The sequence below is a fragment of the Nannospalax galili genome, unplaced genomic scaffold (genome assembly GCF_000622305.1).
Source record: "Nannospalax galili isolate Female #2095 unplaced genomic scaffold, S.galili_v1.0 scaffold629, whole genome shotgun sequence".
In the NCBI taxonomy this organism is placed as follows: domain Eukaryota; kingdom Metazoa; phylum Chordata; class Mammalia; order Rodentia; family Spalacidae; genus Nannospalax; species Nannospalax galili.
Window position 1 is genome coordinate 3,152,400 of NW_008360323.1, and position 21,838 is coordinate 3,174,237.

At 39.6% G+C, this 21,838-nt stretch overlaps 1 protein-coding gene across 13 annotated transcripts in view; it reads right to left on the reverse strand.

Moving 5' to 3' along the window:
- CUNH15orf41 (chromosome unknown C15orf41 homolog) overlaps positions 1 to 21,838 on the reverse strand; it is a 232,700-nt gene that overhangs the window by 104,484 nt on the left and 106,378 nt on the right. For all 13 annotated transcript variants that reach the window (XR_003848152.1, XR_003848153.1, XM_029559770.1 and 10 more), the window contains 3 exons: positions 17,374 to 17,453; positions 16,972 to 17,021; positions 11,784 to 11,851 (listed from right to left, as the gene is read on the reverse strand). Coding sequence is in view for 11 of the 13 variants with exons in the window: in XM_029559770.1 (XP_029415630.1) it covers positions 11,784 to 11,851; positions 16,972 to 17,021; positions 17,374 to 17,453 (198 nt within the window). In the remaining 2 variants the exon portion in view is untranslated. The remainder of the gene's footprint in view (positions 1 to 11,783; positions 11,852 to 16,971; positions 17,022 to 17,373; positions 17,454 to 21,838) is intronic.

Consider the following 21,838-nt stretch of genomic DNA (forward strand, 5'->3'; position numbering starts at 1 on the left):
CTCAATGACTACTAGTTTCACATCTTATTTATATATACTAAAGTAGCCTACAGGCGCTAAGTTATCTAAGACCTGGACTTCTCAAATAGCAAAGACACTAGACAAAAGCCCTTGTCAGCCAAGGTCTGTTTTGTCCCCATAGATGGTTCACCACTCCTAATTATGGCACTAATTAAACTGGATCATGTGAGGGATTCTTATTCCCCTCTTGTGTAATCAGTGGATGGCCATCTATCAGATATGGTTTGGAAGTACCAGATAATCCTGATTTCCAGACCTTCAGATGCTCTCCCCTCTATACATATTTCAAAACTCAACAGAACTGCACACACAGGTAAAATGAACGCTCATTAAAAATATTCTAATTTAAATATTATTTTAATTGTACAAAAACAACTTAGGTCTTTATACATTGTCAAGTCTGTCTTTAGGTATTTTTCTTTTATAAAGGGAACTACAGGGGCTGGAGAGATGGCTCAGTGGTTAAGAACACTGTTCTTGTAGGAGACCTGGGTTCGAATCCCAGCAGCCACATGACAGCTAACAACTGTCCGTAACTCCAGTTCCAGGGCATCCGACAGTCTCTTCTGTCCTCTGTGGGCATTGCAGGACATGGGTGCACTTACCCACACACAGGCAATACACGCATACATGTAAAATAAAAATAATAAATATAATAAAAAAGGGAACTACACATGTATAAAGAACATTGTGAACATTTAATTTCTCTAGCCTTTGAATTATCTTCTCCTTAAAATACCCAACTATCTCAAGAATCATATTTAAGACTACTAAGAAAATGTTTAATTTTTCTTGTTTTATTAAAATCTTTAAATTTAAGAAATACATAAAAAGACAAAAAAAGAAATACCAATATTTCCAAAGAAATTGTGCAAATTTCAGTTTGCAACATGGAAATGAAAAGAAACATTTTGAAGTGACCCATGAATTTGTCATCTGACTTCTAAACTACTAGACAAAATATACTAAATGATTTTTAAAAATCCTTTTAACATCTTGTGCATCTTTACTAAATGGAGAGAAGTTAAAACATTCTGTTAATACAAAGTGAAACTATAGCAGATCCGTTCTACTCGGGCATTTGTGTTCCTCTTATTTTTTACTGCAACACTTTTTTTTAAATTCTCCATTAAAAATATTTTATTTATTATTTATGTGTATGCGTGTATTGCCTGAATGTAGGTGAGTGGACCCGTGTCATGCAATGCCCACAGAGGACAGAAGAGGCTGTCAGAGCCCGTGGGACTGGAGTTACGGACAGTCATTAGCTGCCATGTGGCTGCTGGGATTCAAGCCCAGGTCTTCTGCAAGAACAGTCAGTGTTCTTAACCACTGTGCCATCTCTCCAGCCCCTACTGTAACAATCTTATTTAACCGTTGGAGCTATCACTTTCGTTTTATCTCTCTGTTCCCTGACACTAAGTCTCACAGTGTTTCTACTGAAGACATTGCTGGGCTTCAGTACTAGCTATTATTACAATATACAGATGGTGGAAAGGTACACAGAATAGAATATACATGCATTGAATGGGGGGAGGGGCTATCTCACATGGAAATGACATTTTTGCAGAACCAAAATTTCATTACAGCCATTAGTTTCAACCTTTCCCTCAAAGCCTCTTATCAAAGCCACTAATAAGGGCTGCAACTGACTGCTCTGACCCTGTCCTTTGCTTCTGTCTTTAGGGGACAATAGCAGGGAAAACTGAAGTGCCCTAAAGATGGGAAACAAACGTGAGGTCGAGAAGCTGGGGCAATGAGTGTGAAGAGAAGCTAGGTAGGCCAGATCTGCCTGCTGGGTGGCTGCAGAGAGACAGGATAGGAATTTCAACAATAAAATAAACTTGAAACCCTTTTGGCTCCATGCAGCAAAGGAAAAGACAATTCAGCATGGCGAACAAAAAAGGAGATTGGTCAGGACAGGTTGCTGGGAGCCCTCTAACCTGTGATGAAAGGCCTGAGGCCAGTTTCTTCTCTTAAAAAAAAAAAAAAAAAAAAAAAAAAAAGGAGATTAGACTTAACTAGAGCCCCTCCAGATTCTGAAATTCTAAGGAGTAGTTGACTCTTAAGCTGTCTTCCCACCTCTATTTCTCCCTGAATTGAGAGAAATATCCATAGAGAGAGGCCTATTTGCAATCATGGGACATAAAAGGAGGCCCCACTCAACAGATGCACGCCCATATATATAAGTGTGCACAAACGCACACATATCAAGGATTCAGTCCAGCAGTAACAGTAAGTGATTTGACTCCGGTGCATTTTAGATATGGAGAGAGAAGCTGGAACCTGCAGTTAATTCCCTATAGAGAGACATTGGTTCATTTAGTTGTCCTGCAAGCCATCCTGCCCAGCATTGCTGCCCTACTCTTACAATGTGACTCTAGTCAGTAACCTGTCCCCCAGCTGCCCACCTGTGAGAGTGGACACTCTCCCGAGACTGCCTGTTCACACAGTCTTTCTATGATTTTTTATGTGACAGAGGCAACATTTCCTGGGATTACAAACTCTAAGGAATAAGCAAACTAGCTACTGCCAGTGTCTATCTTTGCTCTGTAAGAAGGAAACCAATACTGAAAAGCACAGAACCCAAGGACAGAGGGAGGGACGGGTGAGTTGCATTGTCTTCTGAATGCCAGACACCAGAAGCAAATTTCTTTCCTTTGGACTTGCTGGGTGTGTATTAGAACCAATCAGTTCCTTGTGTGTGAATGCACAAAAATTTGGATTTCTGCCACTAACAACAACAATCATTCCCATACATTGTGTTAGTGGTCAGGAAAGCAGAAGGTGGGCAGACATGCTAACTAAGCGCAGCAACGGCCAGGGAAGGGCTGCAGGCCAGGAGCAGGCAGAGCACCGCCTTGAGCACATAGGGTAAACCAGAAGACAGCATGGGTGTCCCAGCAGCACAAAGGTGTCTACGGTTCCCCTTTCTTCTAGAGGGAAATGTGCATAAGCATATTCAATAATAGTGTCTTCTGGGAGAACAGAACCCCAATTCCCTATGTCCCCAGTATCACAGTCCTGTTATTCTAAAAACTGTATCTTTTTAAAATCTTCTGATAGATATTTAAGTGGTTGATTACTTATGAAAAATCTCAATATCTCAGTTCCTTATAGCCTACATAATCATATTTTATTTGTAGCCTCTTACTACTACTAACATCTGCATGTAAATAATCAGAACATTCTAAGTCTCACCTGTTCCTGCTGCCTATTACTCATGTGAAGTCATAATCCTCTGTTTGTCACATCAAGATCACTCCCCCACACAGCGCAGCTGCTTTAGGTGGGGAATAAAGCAGCAGGAACAGATGAACTCTGAGAAATAAAGATCCTAACTTCTTACAGCAAGGGACATCCTTCACTAAGCTTATTGGCTTTACAAAACATTATGCCCTCTTGGAGTCCCACAGAGTGATACACAAATAGGAGCAATGCGCCCATGTACAATATGCTGGTTTGCCCAAAGACGGGGGAAGGGGTAAGGCGGTGATAAAGCAAATGCCTCTCAGGTGTCACTCAAAGTAATTGTTAGTGTCTACTAACAGGGTAACATTTGCTGCAAAGAATAAAATATCTCCAGAGCCATCCTTATTAAGCCAAACTTAACAAGAATTTGCACCAGGCAGTGGCTGTGGGAGTCACTAATGAAAGTCCCCCTGACCTGGAGACATGCCAGCCCACCGAGGATGAGTGGTTTATCTTCTGTCTCTGAGATGAGTTCTTTCATATTGTTCCGAGGTGTGCAAACAGTCTTGTCTTTTCGCTGTCACTACTTGCTTTTCCTCCTTTTCCCTTTCTGCCAAAAGGTCTCAAAAGTTCCACAAAAGTCCAAACCAACCAAACCAAACAAAAAAGGGAAACCGAAGACACGGCACGGAGGCACGGTCTCACGAGTGCTGGAGTGACGCAACTCAAACGTCTCCCTCAGCACATAAAACATTTCCTGTTTTGTTTTTATTAGAAATGGAGTAAATTCTTGGCAGAGGCAGCAAGGAGAATCACAAGGCTTTTTGGTCAATTTCAAGATGAAAAAGAGTTTTTCCTACATTTGAACTTATATGTAAGTGGCAGTTCCTGATAAGTTTTCAGACTTTAAAGCTGACCAATTAACATTGATTCTAAAAGTTACTGTGGAAAGAACTATGAACACACACTGAAGCTTACTTTAAAATTTCCTTGAAGTTTTCATGTGAGAGTCAACATAAAGGAAAAAAAACACATTTTTTTAAGCCAGGCGTGGTGGCACCTGCCTTTAATCCCAGCACTTGGGAGGCAGAGACAGGAGAATCTCTGTAAGATTAAGGTCAGCCTGGTCTGCATAGTGAGTTCCACGCTAGGTTGAGCTACAGGGAGACCCTGTCTCCAAAAAAACTGAAAAAAAATCTTCAACAGTGTCTTCTCATAATATGCACTTAAAAGACTGGTGAACTGGGGCTGGAGAGATGGCTCAGTGGTTAAGAGAACTGGCTGCTTTTACAGAGGACCCAGGTGTGATTCTCAGCACCCACATGGTGGCTAACAACAGTCCGTAACTCCAGTTCCAGTGGATCCGACACCCTCTTTGGACCTCTGTGTGCACTGGACCTCTGTGTCACAATATGAGTGCACTTTCATAGATGCAGGTAATACACTCATACAGATAAATAATTTTTAAAAAGAGATTGGTGAATTAAATGGCAAGAAAGCCAACCTTCTGAGTTAAACTAGCCATCTTAAAACCACAGAGAGGCAAGGCCCAGTTCTGGTGAAAAAGAGCTGATGAATCTATAAAATTCTACTGCATTTCAATAAAAACAGTTCAGGATATATTATTTTTTAACCTCTAAAATGTACCTGTTGATTTTTAATATAAAAATAGTATATTCATGCTCCTATTTGTTTTTAGTATTAAAGACTATAGGGGGCTGGAGAGATGGCTCAGTGCTAAAGAGACATCTTATAGAGAAATTGAGTTAGGTTCCCAATACCCATGTCAGGGTGGCTCACAACTACCTGTAACTTCAACTCTAGGAGAACTGATGCATCTAGTCTCTATGGGCACCTATACTCACCTACACACACACACACACACACACACACACACACACACACACACACACAAAACAAAACAAAAAAGAATATCTAAAAACAACTCTCAGTGTACTTTTAAGTGGGTACCTGCTAAGTAAGGTGCACTAGACAGACCCAGACCCACATTCTTCTAGGACAGGGCAGGCTACAATGTCACACTGTGAGCATCTGGATATATGATACTGTATTGGTCACTTTTGCGTAGCTGTGCCCAAAATACTAGAGAGCACAGCTTAAAGGAGGAAAGACTGACTTTGGATGGTGGTTTCAAAGGTTTCAGTCCATGATCTTGGCCTCATGTGCTTGGGCAAAACATCATCATGGCAGGATGGTGGCGGGAGGTGCTTCACCTCATGCTATGCCGAAAGCAGAGACAAAGGATGGGACCAGGGACCAGGCATAGAATTCAAAGTCACTCCCTCAGTGTCCCAGTTCCTGCAGCTAAAGCCCTGCCCTCCAATGTTTCTACCACCTCCCCAACAGGACCACCAGATGGGAGTTAACGCAGATACATGAGCTTGTTAGGGGTATCTTACATTCAGACAGTGAGAGTTGATTATAACGGACCACGTTTTTATAACTTATACTTCCTGGCATGTAGAGTCCAAAGCGGAAGTATAGATGAAAAGAATAAATAATTAATAAAAGAACTATAGAGGCTTTCAGAAATCAAGAGATTCTACACTCTCATTTTTGATAGTTTCTGCAGAGTGGACCACAGCTCCATGAAAGCAGGGACTTCACTGGCATATGGACAGCTCAATAACTTACTTGTGGAATAAATGCTTCTTAGTTGGAGAAATTCAAACTATTCAACCTTCAACCATCTTAGTTTGAATAGTTATTTGCATAAGTATAAAATGGTAAGCTTATAAGTAATGATAAATTCATATGACTATATGCATATTTTCACTATCAGGACTCTTTTTTTTTTTTCCTATTCCTAGAGTGTCTGGTTAAGTCCAATATCATAATTGCTTAGCTAATAGCTATGAAACAAGGAAATTCAAGACAGAATGAAAGCTAGAAAAATGGTTATTTTCTTTTCTATTGGTAAGAAAGGTAGAGGTCAGGTAAAATGCAATGGGTGTAAATTTTAAATGTTTTATGAAAAGTCATAATCTTTAAATTATAAATAATTAATATATAACTAAGAAGCAATAAGAATAATTGTTAAGAAAGTAGTCCACCTTGGAAGTGAAGAGAGAGGAGGGAGGGGAAAGAATTATTTCTATCCATTGAAGAATCAAAATGAAACAAACACCAGCAATGGTTACAACAAAGTTCAAGGTCTATAGATACATGTAAGTGAGAAAGACTATGATTAGATTAACAAAATACTTACAAATCAATATTTTCCGACAGTTGGGTTTAAAGTGATGATCTATTTAGTTACCTGACACAATACTTTAGCACTAATAATCATTGTGAAGGGGTATTTACAGGATAAAAGAATAATTCCATGCCAGGTGTGGTGGCACATGCCTTTAGTCCCAGCACTCCAGAGGCAGAGGCAGGCAGGTCTCTGTCAGTTTGAGGCCAGCCTGGTCTACATAATAAGTTCCAGGCCAGCTGGGGCTACAGGGAAATCTCAAAAACCAAAAAAAAAAAAAAAAAGAATAATTCCATAATAATATTTCACATAAGACTTTGGAGTCTTATGTTTTAGCTATAAATAAACATGTGTTAAGTTTAGTACTACATTAGAATACTTAGTATGCATAGAATAAATTAACAGTTTTTTGTATTCTGATGAGGAAATACCTCAAAATAGAACTGAGGTTGTTGTATAGAGTTGGCTACATTTACTAGTACTCATTTATTTTTAAGATCAGTTTAAGAGTATTGTTGAATAGCTATTGCTTCTGAATTGAAACATTCCCTCCTGCAGTGAGGCTCATGAGACTCAGGAAGCTAACAGAACTTACAGAGCTCAGAAAGTTGCAAGATCCATAAGGCTATTCCCCTAGCTTATAAAAAAATGTATAAACAATTCCCTTGGGGCAGGAGAGTCTCTGGTGGAACTGACTGCAGGTTGTAAGCTCTAGGAGGCAGCTTTTATGAATGGGCACCCATTTTGGGGGATAAGTTTTTCTGTGATACAGCTGCCTTTGAGTCACAAATGATCCTGTGCATAGCCTCAGCAAACTCACTGGTTCTCCAGGACTTGGATGGAAGTCATTGGTGTATCACTGATGTCTTATTTAGGTTGATGAATGTTTGTTCATGTCTCTCTAAGAGAAGTCACACAGAACAACTGGTGTCCAAACAGGGACCAAGAGAATTAAAGATGAGTTGGGGAGAACAGCTGAGAATCGCAACAAGGGCTCTTCTGTCTGAGGGAGAAGAGTTCATGGGGGCAATTGCCATATGGATACCTTTCTTATGGGGTATAGGATGGTGTGTTTCCTTGCTGTAGTGGGAGTTCCATGCTGTCTGCAATGGATACGACATACAAAAATATCTAAGGCACTGGAGGGTGAGGCATCCTTAAGGGGACTCTTATAGTGTCTCTTCCTCTATATTGTATGGGGTAGCATGCCTCCTTGATGAATGAGGTCTACCACATGAGTATGAGGATACCCCCAAATGCTTGGTGAACTTAAAAATGCACTGCAGTCCCTAAAATTAGCACACATGGAACAGGATCATAAGCTGTGATGGCTCCTGCATGGCCTTTGCTTTGGGTGATGTGCTAGATCGCTCCAGTTGTCAACTTGACATGCCTGGAAAGAGGGACCCTTAATTAGCACATTTTTTTCTATCTAATATGCCTGTGGCCATCTGTGAGGATTTTTCTTGATTGTTGAGTGATGTAACTGAGAATGGTGCCACCCCCGAGCAGGCAGTCCTGCATTGTACAAGAAAGCAGGCCAAGCACGGGCCAGAGGAGCAAGCCCCTAAGCAGTGTTTCTCCATGGTCTCTGCTTCAGTACCTGCCCTGCTTAAGTTCCTGATTTGGCTTCCCTCAGTGATGGACTATCATTTGGAAGAATAAGTTGAAATAAACTCTTTCCTACCCATGTTGGTTTTGGTCAGTGATTTATCACAGCAATAGAAAGTAACTAGGACAGATGATAAGTCATGCAATTGAGTCTGAGCTGTTTGCCCAGAAAGAATTTGCCCATGTAAGAGAGAATTACAACAAGAAAAAGACATATGGAGTCTATCTCCAGCATTAGTCTCTGATTTGGCAGGAAAGTAGAGAAAGGGAAGATGAGATAGGTGTTGGCTTGGATGCAAGGGAAAAAGTAAAAACCAGAAAGAGCCATTTCTGGGATCCAAAGACTTGGCAGCCATAGGAAAAGTCAGATAGGGAGCAGTTGCCCAGTGAAAAGTGATAGAGGATTCCCTCTAGGTTCAACCTTTAATACAGAGAATGCCCAATTCAGCATGTAGAAGGTCCAGGAAACTATAATAATCAGAGAATTCTGCACCTCAACTGATTGAATTGGGTAGTTTTTAAACAAAGTAGAAGAAACATTCACAGCCAGGTTCATGAGGCTGTGGGACATGGGGTTGGATGACATCAATCTGTATCAGGGAAGCAGAGGAACTGAGTAGTATAACTACCATCCCTTATGAATACAAAGCTGCATAACCTGAGGCAATATGAAGAGAAAAAGTCCCTGATGGACTGTCTTATATGAGGCATTAGAGATTCTTGGTTGTCACCATCTGAGGTCTCCATGGGATATCAGGAACTGGAGGACAACAAAGGAAGGATAGGTATTACTGAGAGAACTCAGTTTGATGCACTGAGCCTCTTAGGACTAGGTTCACAGGAAGTAGAGAAAGCAGTTGATTCACCCTGGACCTCAGGACTCGTCTAAAGCTTTAGTGCTTGGCTGAGCTCTATGGTGGGATATAATCGTCATGAAGCACAAGAAGCTCTTGTATATCTGAACAACTTAGGCCCAGACTGGCCTGTCCATTGCGTTTGTAAAATGGTAAAACAAACAAAAAGAAATGGGAAAAGGGCAAAGCCCTGTCCTAGTCACCTAAAGGCAAATGTGGCAAGATTTGTGTTGAGAGTGCCTAGGGGGAAAAATGAACAGAACACCAAATGCTGTGCTAGTGAGATTCTGGAAGACTTCAAAGCCTGAGCAGCAGTTCATGGAAGGCATAAAAGATGAAACAGTACAGGTGTAAAAGATTAAGTTTGTTCCAGGGATAGGCAGTACTCAATTCTATTCTGCAAGAAAGGACACTCTGACCCAGCCCAGGGCTCTATCTGTAGTCAATGTGGTTGGTGGAAAGACAAAGGCTGTGGGGCTGGCCAACTGCTGGGAAGAGGAAACGCCCTTCATGGTGCTAACTGAAGGTTGTAGAGGAAGCTTCAGGATGAAGCTTTTATGAGTGGTCACCCATGCTGGCGTTTCTGTGATGAAGCTAATTTTGAGTCACCCATGGTCTTGTAAGTAACCCCAGTAATCTCAGCGGTTCACCAAACATGACTTGGGTGGAACTGTTTGGTCTGTAGTTAGTGCCCTTACTAGAGTGAAGAGACATTTACTTGCTCACATTTCCCTAGGAAAACACATAAAACAATTACCTCTACATCCCACAGACAATGATACATATGAGACACCTCGATTTCAGTTCTGTCTCCTTTCTATACATTCATGTAACTGGAAGCAGCTCTGACCATATTCCTGCTCTGATTTTGTCAGCTGAGGTGTGTCTAATCTAACATACCCAATTCAGGTTATCTGAGAGTCTAGACCTAAATTTAGGCTGCATCTAAGCTCTCTGTTCTTCTATTTGGAGTCTGCTAGTCCTCAGGGGGGAAGAGAGCAGTTAGGTTAGCCAAAGAAATGGGTCTGAGGGCCTGTCTGGCCTAGACAGATGGTGCCCAAGAGTTATACCAGCCAGCTCTGAAAAGACGACTGCTTAGTTCGGAATATAAAACAACAAAACTCGATTTGCCTATACTCTTACTGACCTGCAGCTGAGTAACTGGTGTGATCAGATGCTTTATGATATTACCAGAGCTCTGTAATTCGGAAGCATCTTGTGGTGCCTCATACCCTTTACAACTGGCACTATAACTCTTTTTATTTAGAATTAGATTTTTTCAAAAGGCAATGGAGGGGGGTGAGAGATGGCTCAGGGGTTAAGAGCACTGGCTGCTCTTGCAGAGGACCTGGGTTCAATTCCCAGCACCCACATGGCAGCTAAAACCATCTATAACTCCAGTTCCAGGGGAATCTGAAGCCCTCTTCTGAACTCCACAGACACTGCACGACATGGGTGCACTTACATACATGCAGACAATACACTCATATACGTAAAATAAAAATAAGTAAAATATAAAAATAAATAAATGGGGGGCTGGAGAGATGGCTCAGAAGTTAAGAGCATTGGCTACTCTTACAGAAGACCTGGGTTCTAATCCCAGCACCCACATGGTAGCTAACAACCATTCGTAACTCCAGTTCCAGGGGATCCAATACCCTCTTCTGCCCTCCACAGGCACTGCAGGACATGGGTACACTTACAGACATGCAGACAATACACTTACCACATAAAATAAAAAATAAAAATAAAATAAAAAAGGCAATTCAGTCCCACTTTACCATAGGCCCAACAATTCAACTGCCCCTCTTACATGAAAATACTTTGCTGCTTCTAGTATTTAACTTAGTAACTGGAGACCATTTTCCTAATTTATCAATGTTCTTTAACCCCAACTAGTGAATATTTAGGATCCTTCTCAGCTTCAAACAACCAACAATTTAATAGCATCTCCTACTCCATTCTCTAGTTTGTTATTGAAAGTGATTAACAGTAAGAAAAAAATTGATTGTAGAACTTACATTAAAAAACGTCCTTTTCTACCGTGATGTAAGACCACGTATTTGGCTTTCTTTGGCTAATGTATTATCTATTTTGGAATAAAACTATATAATGGAATATTTTCCCTTTTTTGTTCCTAAAGCTATACTATACAGATTCTTCAGTGTCTGTAGGAATCTGCTTACGAACAAGATTTGTGTGGATCCTTTGCCAATTACCACAGAAACAATGAAGAAGAGGAATTAATGCGTCGTTGAGTGCTTTATGGCTTCCATGCTCCATTATGACATGTACGTCCTTTGAGGCTTTATTTCTAATGCTGAAGAGATGTTGAGAGAAATAACAATACACAATAAGGTTCTCTACTAGAACACATACAAATTCAGACATATGGGGATTTTGAAAAATCATACTAAATCTATGATACAATTAATATTTGGCATAAAAAGTTTAGTATTTTGCTGTCCCATAAAAAGACTACCCTGTTCCAAACACAAGACAAACATACCTAACATACCTAATTTTTCTGTTGTTTTTAATACATAAAGCATTTTATAGACAATATTTCTTTGTTTCTTTCTCTCATAAGGCTTAGATTATGGTTAATACCTCATGACACCAAAAGTAATACTCCAACAGATACTAAAGCATTTTTTCAGCCACTTATTCTATAAAATATTAATTGCAAGGCCTGTGCATGTGCTATATATATATAGGAGATTAGGTAACAGAGTTCCTTCTCAGTTCTAAATCAATAAAAGATACCACGCATAGCATCAATCATCAGTCTCTTCCTTTGGTACACAGTAACTGCAGGTGGAGATTCTAAAAATGAAGCTTCACGCACTCATGGTGACATTATAAGCAGAGGATGCAGTGACACTTACCCAGGAAGGACAGGTTTTTCTCTAGAAGCAGACCTCTCAGCAGGACTTCATGCTCATAACCAATAGCACTGTGGGTTTTAGTTAAGGACGGAACACAGGAAGGGCTGCACACTCAGGGAAATTTAACACCCAGTCTGTATGTCGAGGTGAAATGAAGAATTATGGTAATTATACACACATCTTTCCACTTCTGGCTTACACCTCTGATGAATGATAAATTTTTCTTCTCATTTCAATGAGTCAATGGAATTTTCCGGTAATGCTTATATTTTGTTAAAGATTTATAAATCATTGTGATTTTAATTTCATTAAAAAAGAGGGGGCTACTTAAAATATCATTCATTCATTTGTTCATTCATCCATTTTGGTCTTTTGGAGACAGGGTCTCCCTATTGCCCAGCTGACCTGGAACTCACTATGTAGACCAGACTGGCCTTGAATTCACAGAGATCTGCCTGCCTCTGCCTCTCGAGGGCTGGGATTAAAGGTGTGTGCCAACTTTGACTGCTGAAATATCTATTAATTTTTGTTTAAAAAACTCCAATTCAATTTGGTGCATATTAGCGAAGCACTGAGTACAAGAAAGAACACTTATTAGTCTTCCCCTAACAGAGTTTCCAGTCTTATGAGTTCTGTAAACCAATCCACTTGTCAGTGAGCAGCTTTTGTTTCACTTCGGTGGGCCCAGAAGCTGTGGACTCTTACATGTGTGTATTTATGTATATATATGTATATACATATATTCATATATATACATATATATATGAATGTGAACAGATATACATAAGCATATGTTTCACTGATTGTCAATGGCAGACATATTAAACAATTTTTTTAGATTTATTTCTAATTTATATGAATGTGTGTATGCCTGCATGAGTTTATGTGTACCACATGTATGCAGGAGCCCTTGGGGGCCAGAAGACAGTGCTGGCTCCCTTGAAACTGGAGTTACAGGCAGTGGTGAGCTGCCATGTGAATGCTGGGATCTGAACCTGGGTCTTCTGCAAGAGTAGAAAGCACTCTTAACCACTGACTCATCTCTCCAGCTCCTGCATTAGGTGATTTAAGTGTGTAGTTTCATCCTCACAACTATAATAAGCCTTGTTTTACAGATGAGGAAACAGAGAAGAACTTGCACAAAGCCAAGGGAATGTATGCCAAAGCCAAGGATGAGGGGCTGGGGTTGTAGTGCAGTGGTAGTGTTTGCCTAGCATTCCTGATGCCCTGGGTTCCATCTCCAGCACTGATAGGGAAAACAAAAAGAAAAGAAAGGAAAACAACAACAGTGAAATAAGTCAAGAAAGAACTTCTGCAAAGCCTGTTTATAATCTCCATACAGGTTACCAACAGCATTAGACTTACATATTGAGAAGAGTCAACGTTTCTTAAGTACCATGTAGGAAACTTTTTATCATAAGTACTCTGAGATTTTACTTAATCTTCACCAGTACTCCAAGAATAGATACTTGAGGTCCAGTTTTCTAGAACAAGTAAAGAAAGGTTCAGAAAGGCTAAGGATCTTGCTGAAGGTCTCCTGGCTCATATAATGAAGCCAGGGGTGGTATTTAGAAGTCTGGTCTGTTTTCCAAAGGAATGAGATGATACAAAGTCTCGAAAAGAGAGCTATATTATTCTGTTCCACTGAAAGCACTGGTTAGTAACCCTCTGGATCATCACCTTCATTCTTCATGGCCCTAGTAATATCAACCTGGGGGCAGCATCCTTTGACTCACCAAAGACTGTGAGTCTGATCATGCACTGCAAGGTTTCAACTTAAATCAAATACAATTCATATATCACTTGGAGAAAAACTCTTAGAGGGGCTGGAGAGATGGCTCAATAGTTAAGAGCCCTGGCTGCTCTTCCAGACGACCCAGGTTCAATTCCCAGCATCCACAATGGTGGCTGACAACTGTCCATAACTCCAATTCCAGGGGATCTGAAACCCTCTTCTGGCCTCCATGGGTGGTGCACACACACACACATGGTGTACTTACATAGAAGCAGGCAAAACACTCACACACATATAAATAAATAAGAATTTAAAAAGAAAAAGAAAAAAAATCCTTAGAAAATTAACTTGCTCTGTATTAATGGGTTACAGATGAAAGAACAATTTATGTTCGCATTCAGAACAAAGAGAGTCATCATTACTGCTTTTCCTCCTGTTGTTTTCCCTGTTCCAATGTGCATGGCAGCACTTATTTAACTCTTAACAGGAAATAAAAGAAGTGAAAAATTTGAATCACCAAATTTCACACATTTTTTGAGTCCATTGAAGACGTGATGAATAAGCCTCAATGGTCTCACATTACCAGGGGCATCCCACATTTTCAAACTAAATTATTTACTTCCATTCCACAGAAACGTACTCTCACTTTTATTGTTGTAAATTATTTACATCTAAAATGTTGAATCATGAAACTGAGGTTACTGATGGCACAGAGATGAAACCCACAGCCCTAGACGCTTCCTGTAGCATCCTCTGTCCTCACTTCTCTGTTCAGACCGCCCTCTGACAGCTGTGTCCTGCAGTCATACTTTGGAAACTTGAAGGACTGCTCTCCAGTGTGCTTTTCCTTGGTGAGTATGAACTGTGAAGGGAAAGGCAGGGGCAGGTGTGGCTGTACAAGAGAAAGTACAGCAGGCACCCAAAGAAAAAGAGCCCATGACAGTAACACCCTTGTTGTCACTGTGATTTGTGCGATGTCATCTTAGTAAGTGACCCATTTACTTTATCCTCTGAACACAAAGGCCTCCACATAACATTTTCATAATGGAGGAAGAAGGTTTTGCACCTATTTCATTTACCAAATGTGTGCTATCTTCTTCAGAAAATGATGTACTTTAGTGAGGGTAAGCAATGTAAACATTACCAACACAAAAGACCATTTTTCACTCACAAAGAAAACCAGTCATTTTTATTGAGTGTGAAATAAAGAAATTCCTGTTGATCGGTCTAGGAAACACCTTTGCAAGCATATTTACGTTATATGAAACTGCTACCACTTCAGTGAAAAGATACAATTGGTGTCTCCGTAAACTTCCCAGCCTGTTTTATTTTGCATAGTAAATGCAATTACCAATTTAAAATTTTGGAAAGATATACTTCTTGATTATGCTTTCTTAATGTGAATAAACATAAAATGCAGGGTCTAGAAAATAAAGCTTGAAAAAGCAGTAATTTTTACTGGTAATAAGCATAATGGAACTACAAAAATTATAATCTAGTTGGTGAATACAATTTATTTACATATATCATTTATCTTTATCAATTGAAATCATGCAGTATGTTAGAGTCTGCTGCCAATACACAACTGAAAGGGGAAAGTGAGTGATGGCAAAAAATATAAGGAAAATACTTGAGACAGAATTTATAATGCTCCATAAGCAGAAACACTTAGACATTGTCTATAAGAATACCTATTATTGATGTATGGCAGTGACCATGGGGCAAAACTTGTAAATAACCTCACAAGCCATTTTCCTCGCCAGGAGCACAGCAATCTAGTTTCCCGTAAGCATTTCAACTATTACTGAAAAATAGCCTTCTGGCATTTACAAAGCAGTTGACTTCATACTTTAGTCCATGCATATATAATTAGGTAGTTATATTTAAAATCAATATGCAATCCTTCAGAAGACATTATGCTTTTAAAACCTTAACTTTAAATTGATTTTTAACTATTTTATGTGCTTTAAAATTAACATGTAATTCAGCCCCAGATACTCTGAGATGGTGTCAGTTGTTATATAAATGTGCTAAAGTTTATCACCACACCAACATGAGGTTGGCACTCTTACAATTTTTATCAGCACCATTAATTTTACACTGAAAATAGAAGAATAGTTACACTTTAATAAAAAAAGCCAGCTTCTGAAAATATTGTTCATTTTAGCTAGCAGAGCAGGTCCAAGTGTGTAAGTGTGAATGGCTATATTCCACTTACTCAAAATTCTTGCAAGAGGGTTCCATTAAAAGATTATGCTCAGTTCTTTTAAGGAAAGGAAGTAAATTTCCTTTCCAAAAATTTGGGGCTGGGTACGGTAGTGCACATACCTTGTAAGCCCAGTACTCAGGAGACAGAGGCAGGAGGATTGCAAGTTTAGGGCCATCCTTCCTGGACTACGTAGTAAGATCAAGTCTCAAAAAAACTTTCTCCTCACTGACTCTAAGCCTTTGTGAAACAAGCTGAGACATAAATAAGTATACACATGAACATGTACATGTGTGGATATGTATATATGCACATTCAGCTTTAAAGAGCATCCAACAAAAACTCTGACTGATAATCACTGAGTCACACCTGGCCCCAGTGCCATTCCTGTTAACAAAAGCTAGTCCAGGAAGGCTGTGCATATATGAAGCAGTGTGAGACTTGTGGATTTAGAAATGATCTCCACCAAAAGTGATGATTACTATTTAAGTAGTCTTTTTCCTCAAGGGTTATCAGAATTCTCAGTGTGGTCACATACCACTAAATTTACTGATAATCTCTATTGAAATGGCTGCTGTCTGCTCCATCTTATTTTAAGAAGTAAACATTAACTCCTTAGGAATCTCAATGATTTTATATGACAAATGACCAGACATCTGCTTTCACAGCCTTAAAGTCAGTCCCAAGGGAAAAATTAGCATGGATTCTCTAAAAATGTTTATTAGGGATCCAAATGACAGTGCAGATTGCAATCAGTATTTAAGTGATTGAGAGTCTACTGCCCTTTAAAATGTGATGGTCTCTGGCAGCATTTTAATATCATCATCCTTTAACTCTAGGAGCAAAATTTATTCTAGAACACTCAACTGAATTTGGCTCATTTTAAATAGAACTTTGTTATATTTTAAAAAATGGCCACTGGGATGGTTAGATACATTCCAAGACAGTATGTTACCTGCCTAATGACTCTGTGCCTTTAAACTCATTGAAAACCAAGCAGTTTGAAATAAGCACATGAATGTGCAACTGCTGAACTGACATCTTCCTGTGGCCTAGCTGATTTTTCGTAAGCAGTGGAAAAGAATGGTCTGCAGTGACCCTCCAGCTGACTGAATGTAAAATAGAAGAGTATGAAATGTGTTTTGTGAAGCAGAACTTTATGTCAGGTTAAAGCTAGACGCATCTCCTCCTAGACACTGAGTCTAAGCTCGTCAATTGTACACCTAAAATTTTATGGGAAAGGATACTGTTTGATGCAGTCCACCAGCGGTCCATAACAGCAGTCATTCACAATGCACTGCAGAGGCATAAGAGAAGGGTCTGAGCTGGGGTGACTACAGACTCTACCACAGCAAACACTCTAAGAGCAGTCATTACTTTTCTCTCCCTCCTACCCACCCAAAAGAAAGCTATCAAAAAGCTATTCAGATTTAATCACAGAAAACAGAAATTGCATGCTTTTTATTTACTATAAAAGCAAGCTATTAAAAAGTGAAATGCTCGTCTCTCAAATATTGCATTGCCACTTATGGTGCACCCCGACCTCACTGATAGTTTATGATGACAGTAATTAAATGAGGTTTAAAACCCTTTACTCGGCTAGGCAGATAACAGCATCGCCACTGAAAACAGACAGCTGTGATTAATACCTGATAGACCTGATTTGCGAGAACTCCATCTGGAATCTGAGAAGGGTCCCGCAGCATACTATTTATAACAGACTTGGAGGCTGTGGAAGGAAAGAGATGAAGTATGAGCAGACAGTCAACATGCTTTTAATACAATATGAGAAGTGACACATACCTACACACAAGCAGCCCATGAAAACAAAAACAGGACTGATACTCATCATTTCCCCTAGCTTTGCATCCACGAAGAGCTTTTAATTAGACCATTTTGCCAAGTTTATAAGCCACACTGCCAGATTTGATGTGACCTAATTTTTTCCAAGGTAAATTAACAAGTTCATACCTAAAACATATGTCTATCTGCAGATAAATTAGCTTTGAAAAAGCCAACTTAAGAAAAGAAAAACATGTAACAGAAACAATCTGAAGAGATTTATCTTTTACAGGTAGGCATTTTATAACACCTTAGCAGGTCAGACTTACAGATTTTAATAATGTCAATTAAAAAATTCTCTGCTATCTATGAATATTAAATCTTTCCAAAATAATCCTCATCAACTGCCAGAAATTGCTATGCCCATTTCATAGATGAGGAATGTAGGTTAGACAGACTGATAGTTAGGGAATCTAAAGTGAATGTATGTGTCTGTGTAAATCTACTGTTGCACCCTTTTATCCAGTAGCTCTAGGACCTCTGTGGACATCATAGTCTATGGATGTTCAATTTCTTTATAAGAAGCACTGTAGTTATCCTACCTAACACACTGACATATACTTCATCTCTAGACTACTTACATCTAATACAACATAAATGCTATGTAAATCATTGTTGCACTCTATCTTTAACAAATAAGAAAAATAAAAATAAAAAGTCTGCTAATTTTAAATGCAATTTTCTCCCATGCATTTTCTATTAGTTGTTTGAATCCATGCCTGTGGAACCTGTGATATGGAGGGTTCACTGTGTGTATTTAGCGGGGTGAGTAGGAGGTAGACATATTTTATACATAAATAAATTTTCCAACAAAAGTATGCTTCATCCACTTGCAAATCATGCTGAAATCCCAGGGACAGCTATGTTAGAAGAGAGGCACAAGGAAGGCATCCAGGAAAGGATTTCTCTGAGGTGACATCCTTTGAAAAACTAGGTAGGATATCCAGCTCTCACTTTGCTCATGGTGGGAATCCTTCCAAAATATATAGCAAAATGGCTTAAGGAATGACCCACGCAAGCACTAACTGAATGCGTACTGTATACTCACACAGTTAAGAAAAGGATTATAGATCACAGATCTGTGTCAGTTCAGTACTAAGATGATTTTTGGTCTAACGTTTATTATTATTATAATTTCTTTATCGAGTTCAGTGATACAACATTGGTAGGCATGATAAATATTAGTAAATATTTAGTGGAAAAAGATTAAGTCTGAATCTTAAGATAGCATTGATTCTAAAAAAAATAATTATTTTAGTTATTGCCCATGTTAATAATATGCCTGCATGCTTATAGCAACATCTACATACTTACAAGTTACTTGTACATGCTTATAGTAACATCTACATACTCACAAGTTGCTGCATGTGGAGAAGTCATATGGAATCTCCAAAGAGCATCACCCCACTGTCCTATCCACTGCCCTCTTGCAACCAACTCTGCAACCCCAGGAAACAGCACAGCCTCTCAACTTTGGTGACCTCATTTGTAGGAAGTGACCATATTACTTGGACTGATTACTCTAAAGGGTTCTCGTGTGAGTCTTTAGAGAAAATCGTTGTCACACCATCTTGTTAAAGCTCACGTAGTAGTAAGAACCAAAAAATACTTATGCACTTGGTGCATTTTATAAACTTAGGCTATACCCAATTATTTCTGACAGAATTACCATGGCTGTGTGGTATGAGTATTGAGAATACGAAGCAGTAAACCATCACCAGATGCAGAAGCAGATGATGGCTGGAACAGGATGAGGAGACAATAAAATGCCTGGTAAATCTGCCCATTTTTCCCAGTCTAAATCCAAGGCCTGGAGAGACAGTAGATCAAAGAAGCTGTTCACACATGTAGCCACCTTCTCTAAAGATACTTCCTTTGATCTGCCATTCATTCACAGATGGTAGTGGCACACACATCTTCTGTGTTACCCGTGATACCAGCAGGATCTCAAGGAAAACAGCAGCCCTCTCTGTGCACACTTGGTCACAATATACTAAGGTTTTTAGAAACCCAACTCAAAAAGGAAATATTATTTATTTGCAAGTGTGACTCAAAGTGCTAGCCAATGGGAAACTCTCCCAAATTATATGCAAATCTGCTGTTCAAATAATTTTAAAACGCTTTTTAAATAAGAGAGTCAATACACCAAGATCTGAGAAAAGTAAGTACTTTATTTGAGGGAATAAAAAGAAATAGCAAAAGAAAAAGGAAATGTTGGTGGACTTTTCCTCATAGTATAAACCTTAAAATAGAGGATTCTCAGGATTAAGCATCAAACTCAATAAGCTTTTCAAAAAGTCATTTGCAGGCTGAGGAGATGGATCAGTGGTTAAAGCACATGCTGTGGAGGCATGAGAACCAGAATTTGGGTCCTCAGAACCCATGTAAATGCCAGGCAGGTATGGCAATCCCCCTGTAGTTCCAAAGTGTAGAAGGTGGAAACAGTGGATCCCTGGAGCAAATTGGACAGCAAGGTAAGTGAGCTTTGCTTCTGACTGAGAGACTTTGCCTCAGTAAATAAGATGGAAGAGTAAGAGAGGATGATTCCCAAAGTCAGCCTCGGCCTTCAATTGCATGTGCGTGCACACACCTGCATACCACATATATACATGAAAATGGAAAAGAGAAAAAGAAAAACCATCTGAATAGGTTAAAGATAACATTACTCAAAATAAAGGGACTCCGTTGTTTAAAATGGAACAGTAAAAACGGCAATATTGAATCCATGTCAACTCTAAGCTTATCAAATTGTCTTCACTTCTTGCAAACTGCCATCTTTTAGAGTAGGAGAGAAAACTCTAACATGAAATCCGGGCTTCCGCTGCAGACCCAGGAAGTTCCTGTCCTGCACACATGGCTTTCTTCTGAGACTGAGGAGGGGTCTCATATCATGTCTGAGTCAGACCTGCTTGTGGGCAGGTACTCTGAGGTTAAGAGCTGGCATCTCAAAGAGACAAACAATAACATCGACCAGGCAAGTGAAGCCAATTGGGAAATCTTGGGGTGGCTAGGGATGGGGGTGTCAAGTAAGCTTCAGCTTTCTTGCTTCCCCACGCCAGCTCTGGTCAATGTGCATCTAGCTTTATCTACTATAGAAGAAGGCACAAAGCAGGAATTCAAGTCACTTGGAGCCACTGCCACATGAACAGTGAGGACAGGCGCTGGAGAAAATCAGCGAGGAATGCTTCAACTAAGGCGGAATACTTAAGACTGTGGCATGTTCATTATTAATTCCTTATACCAGAAAAAACACGTAAAGTCATATAATAAACACCTAAGGACCCACTGCCTAATTTGACTTCTGGATCTATAATTCATTCACCTTACATGGTTTAGTATGCATTGTGTAAACTCTTTTTTTGTTACTTATGTTGGATTTATCTCTATCGCCTTACTGTCCATGTTCTGGTCCCATTCTCTTTCTTCCTTTCTCTCCTTCTAGTCTGTCAAGTTTTATTTGTTCTTCCTTTCTCCCTTTATTGCTTTGAATGCAACACAATCTGCATCTACTCCTTCAGTCATCCTCTCAAAGAAGTTTTTAAACCAAGTGTGCAGTCTCTGTCATTCTGCATATGCAGAATGAAGACGGCACCATCACCTTGCCCACCAGTCTTCACACCAATGTGTCTGGTATTTGCATTCAAGTATCTTTCCCAATTGTCTTGTCTCAGTGATGGTTAATTTTGTTTCCATTTGAAGATATCTGGTCAAACATTATGTTGGTTCTATATATCTGTGAGGGTGATTCTGTAGACATGAGTATTAATGTTTGAAATAGTAGACTTCAGTAAAGCCAACTGACCTTCCCATGTCAGGGGCCTCTTATCAGAGGAACTAGAAAAAGAATTCTTTGTCTTTGAGTTCTGACACACTGCCCTTCCCCTCAGATCCTTGGATTCTACATGAAGCACTGGTTTGTTCCAGTGCTTCAAGCTTGCTGGCTTTCAAACAATCATTGCAACCATGTGCTCTTCTGGGTTTCTAGTTTGCAAACTATAGGCTCTTGAGGGTATCAGCCTCCTTAACTGCATGAGCCAACTCCTTATAATATATCTCTTCATATCTCATATGCACAGAAGTGTGTGCGTACACACACACACACACACACACACACACACACACACACACACACCCGAGTTGTTGCTTTGTGTGACCCTAACAGTTGTTTTCCATCTTTTAGGCAAGCGCTCTACTACCAAGCTACATCCCAGTGATTTTCACTTTTTTAAAACACTTGATCATCATTTAGATTTATCAATCATTTGTCAATTT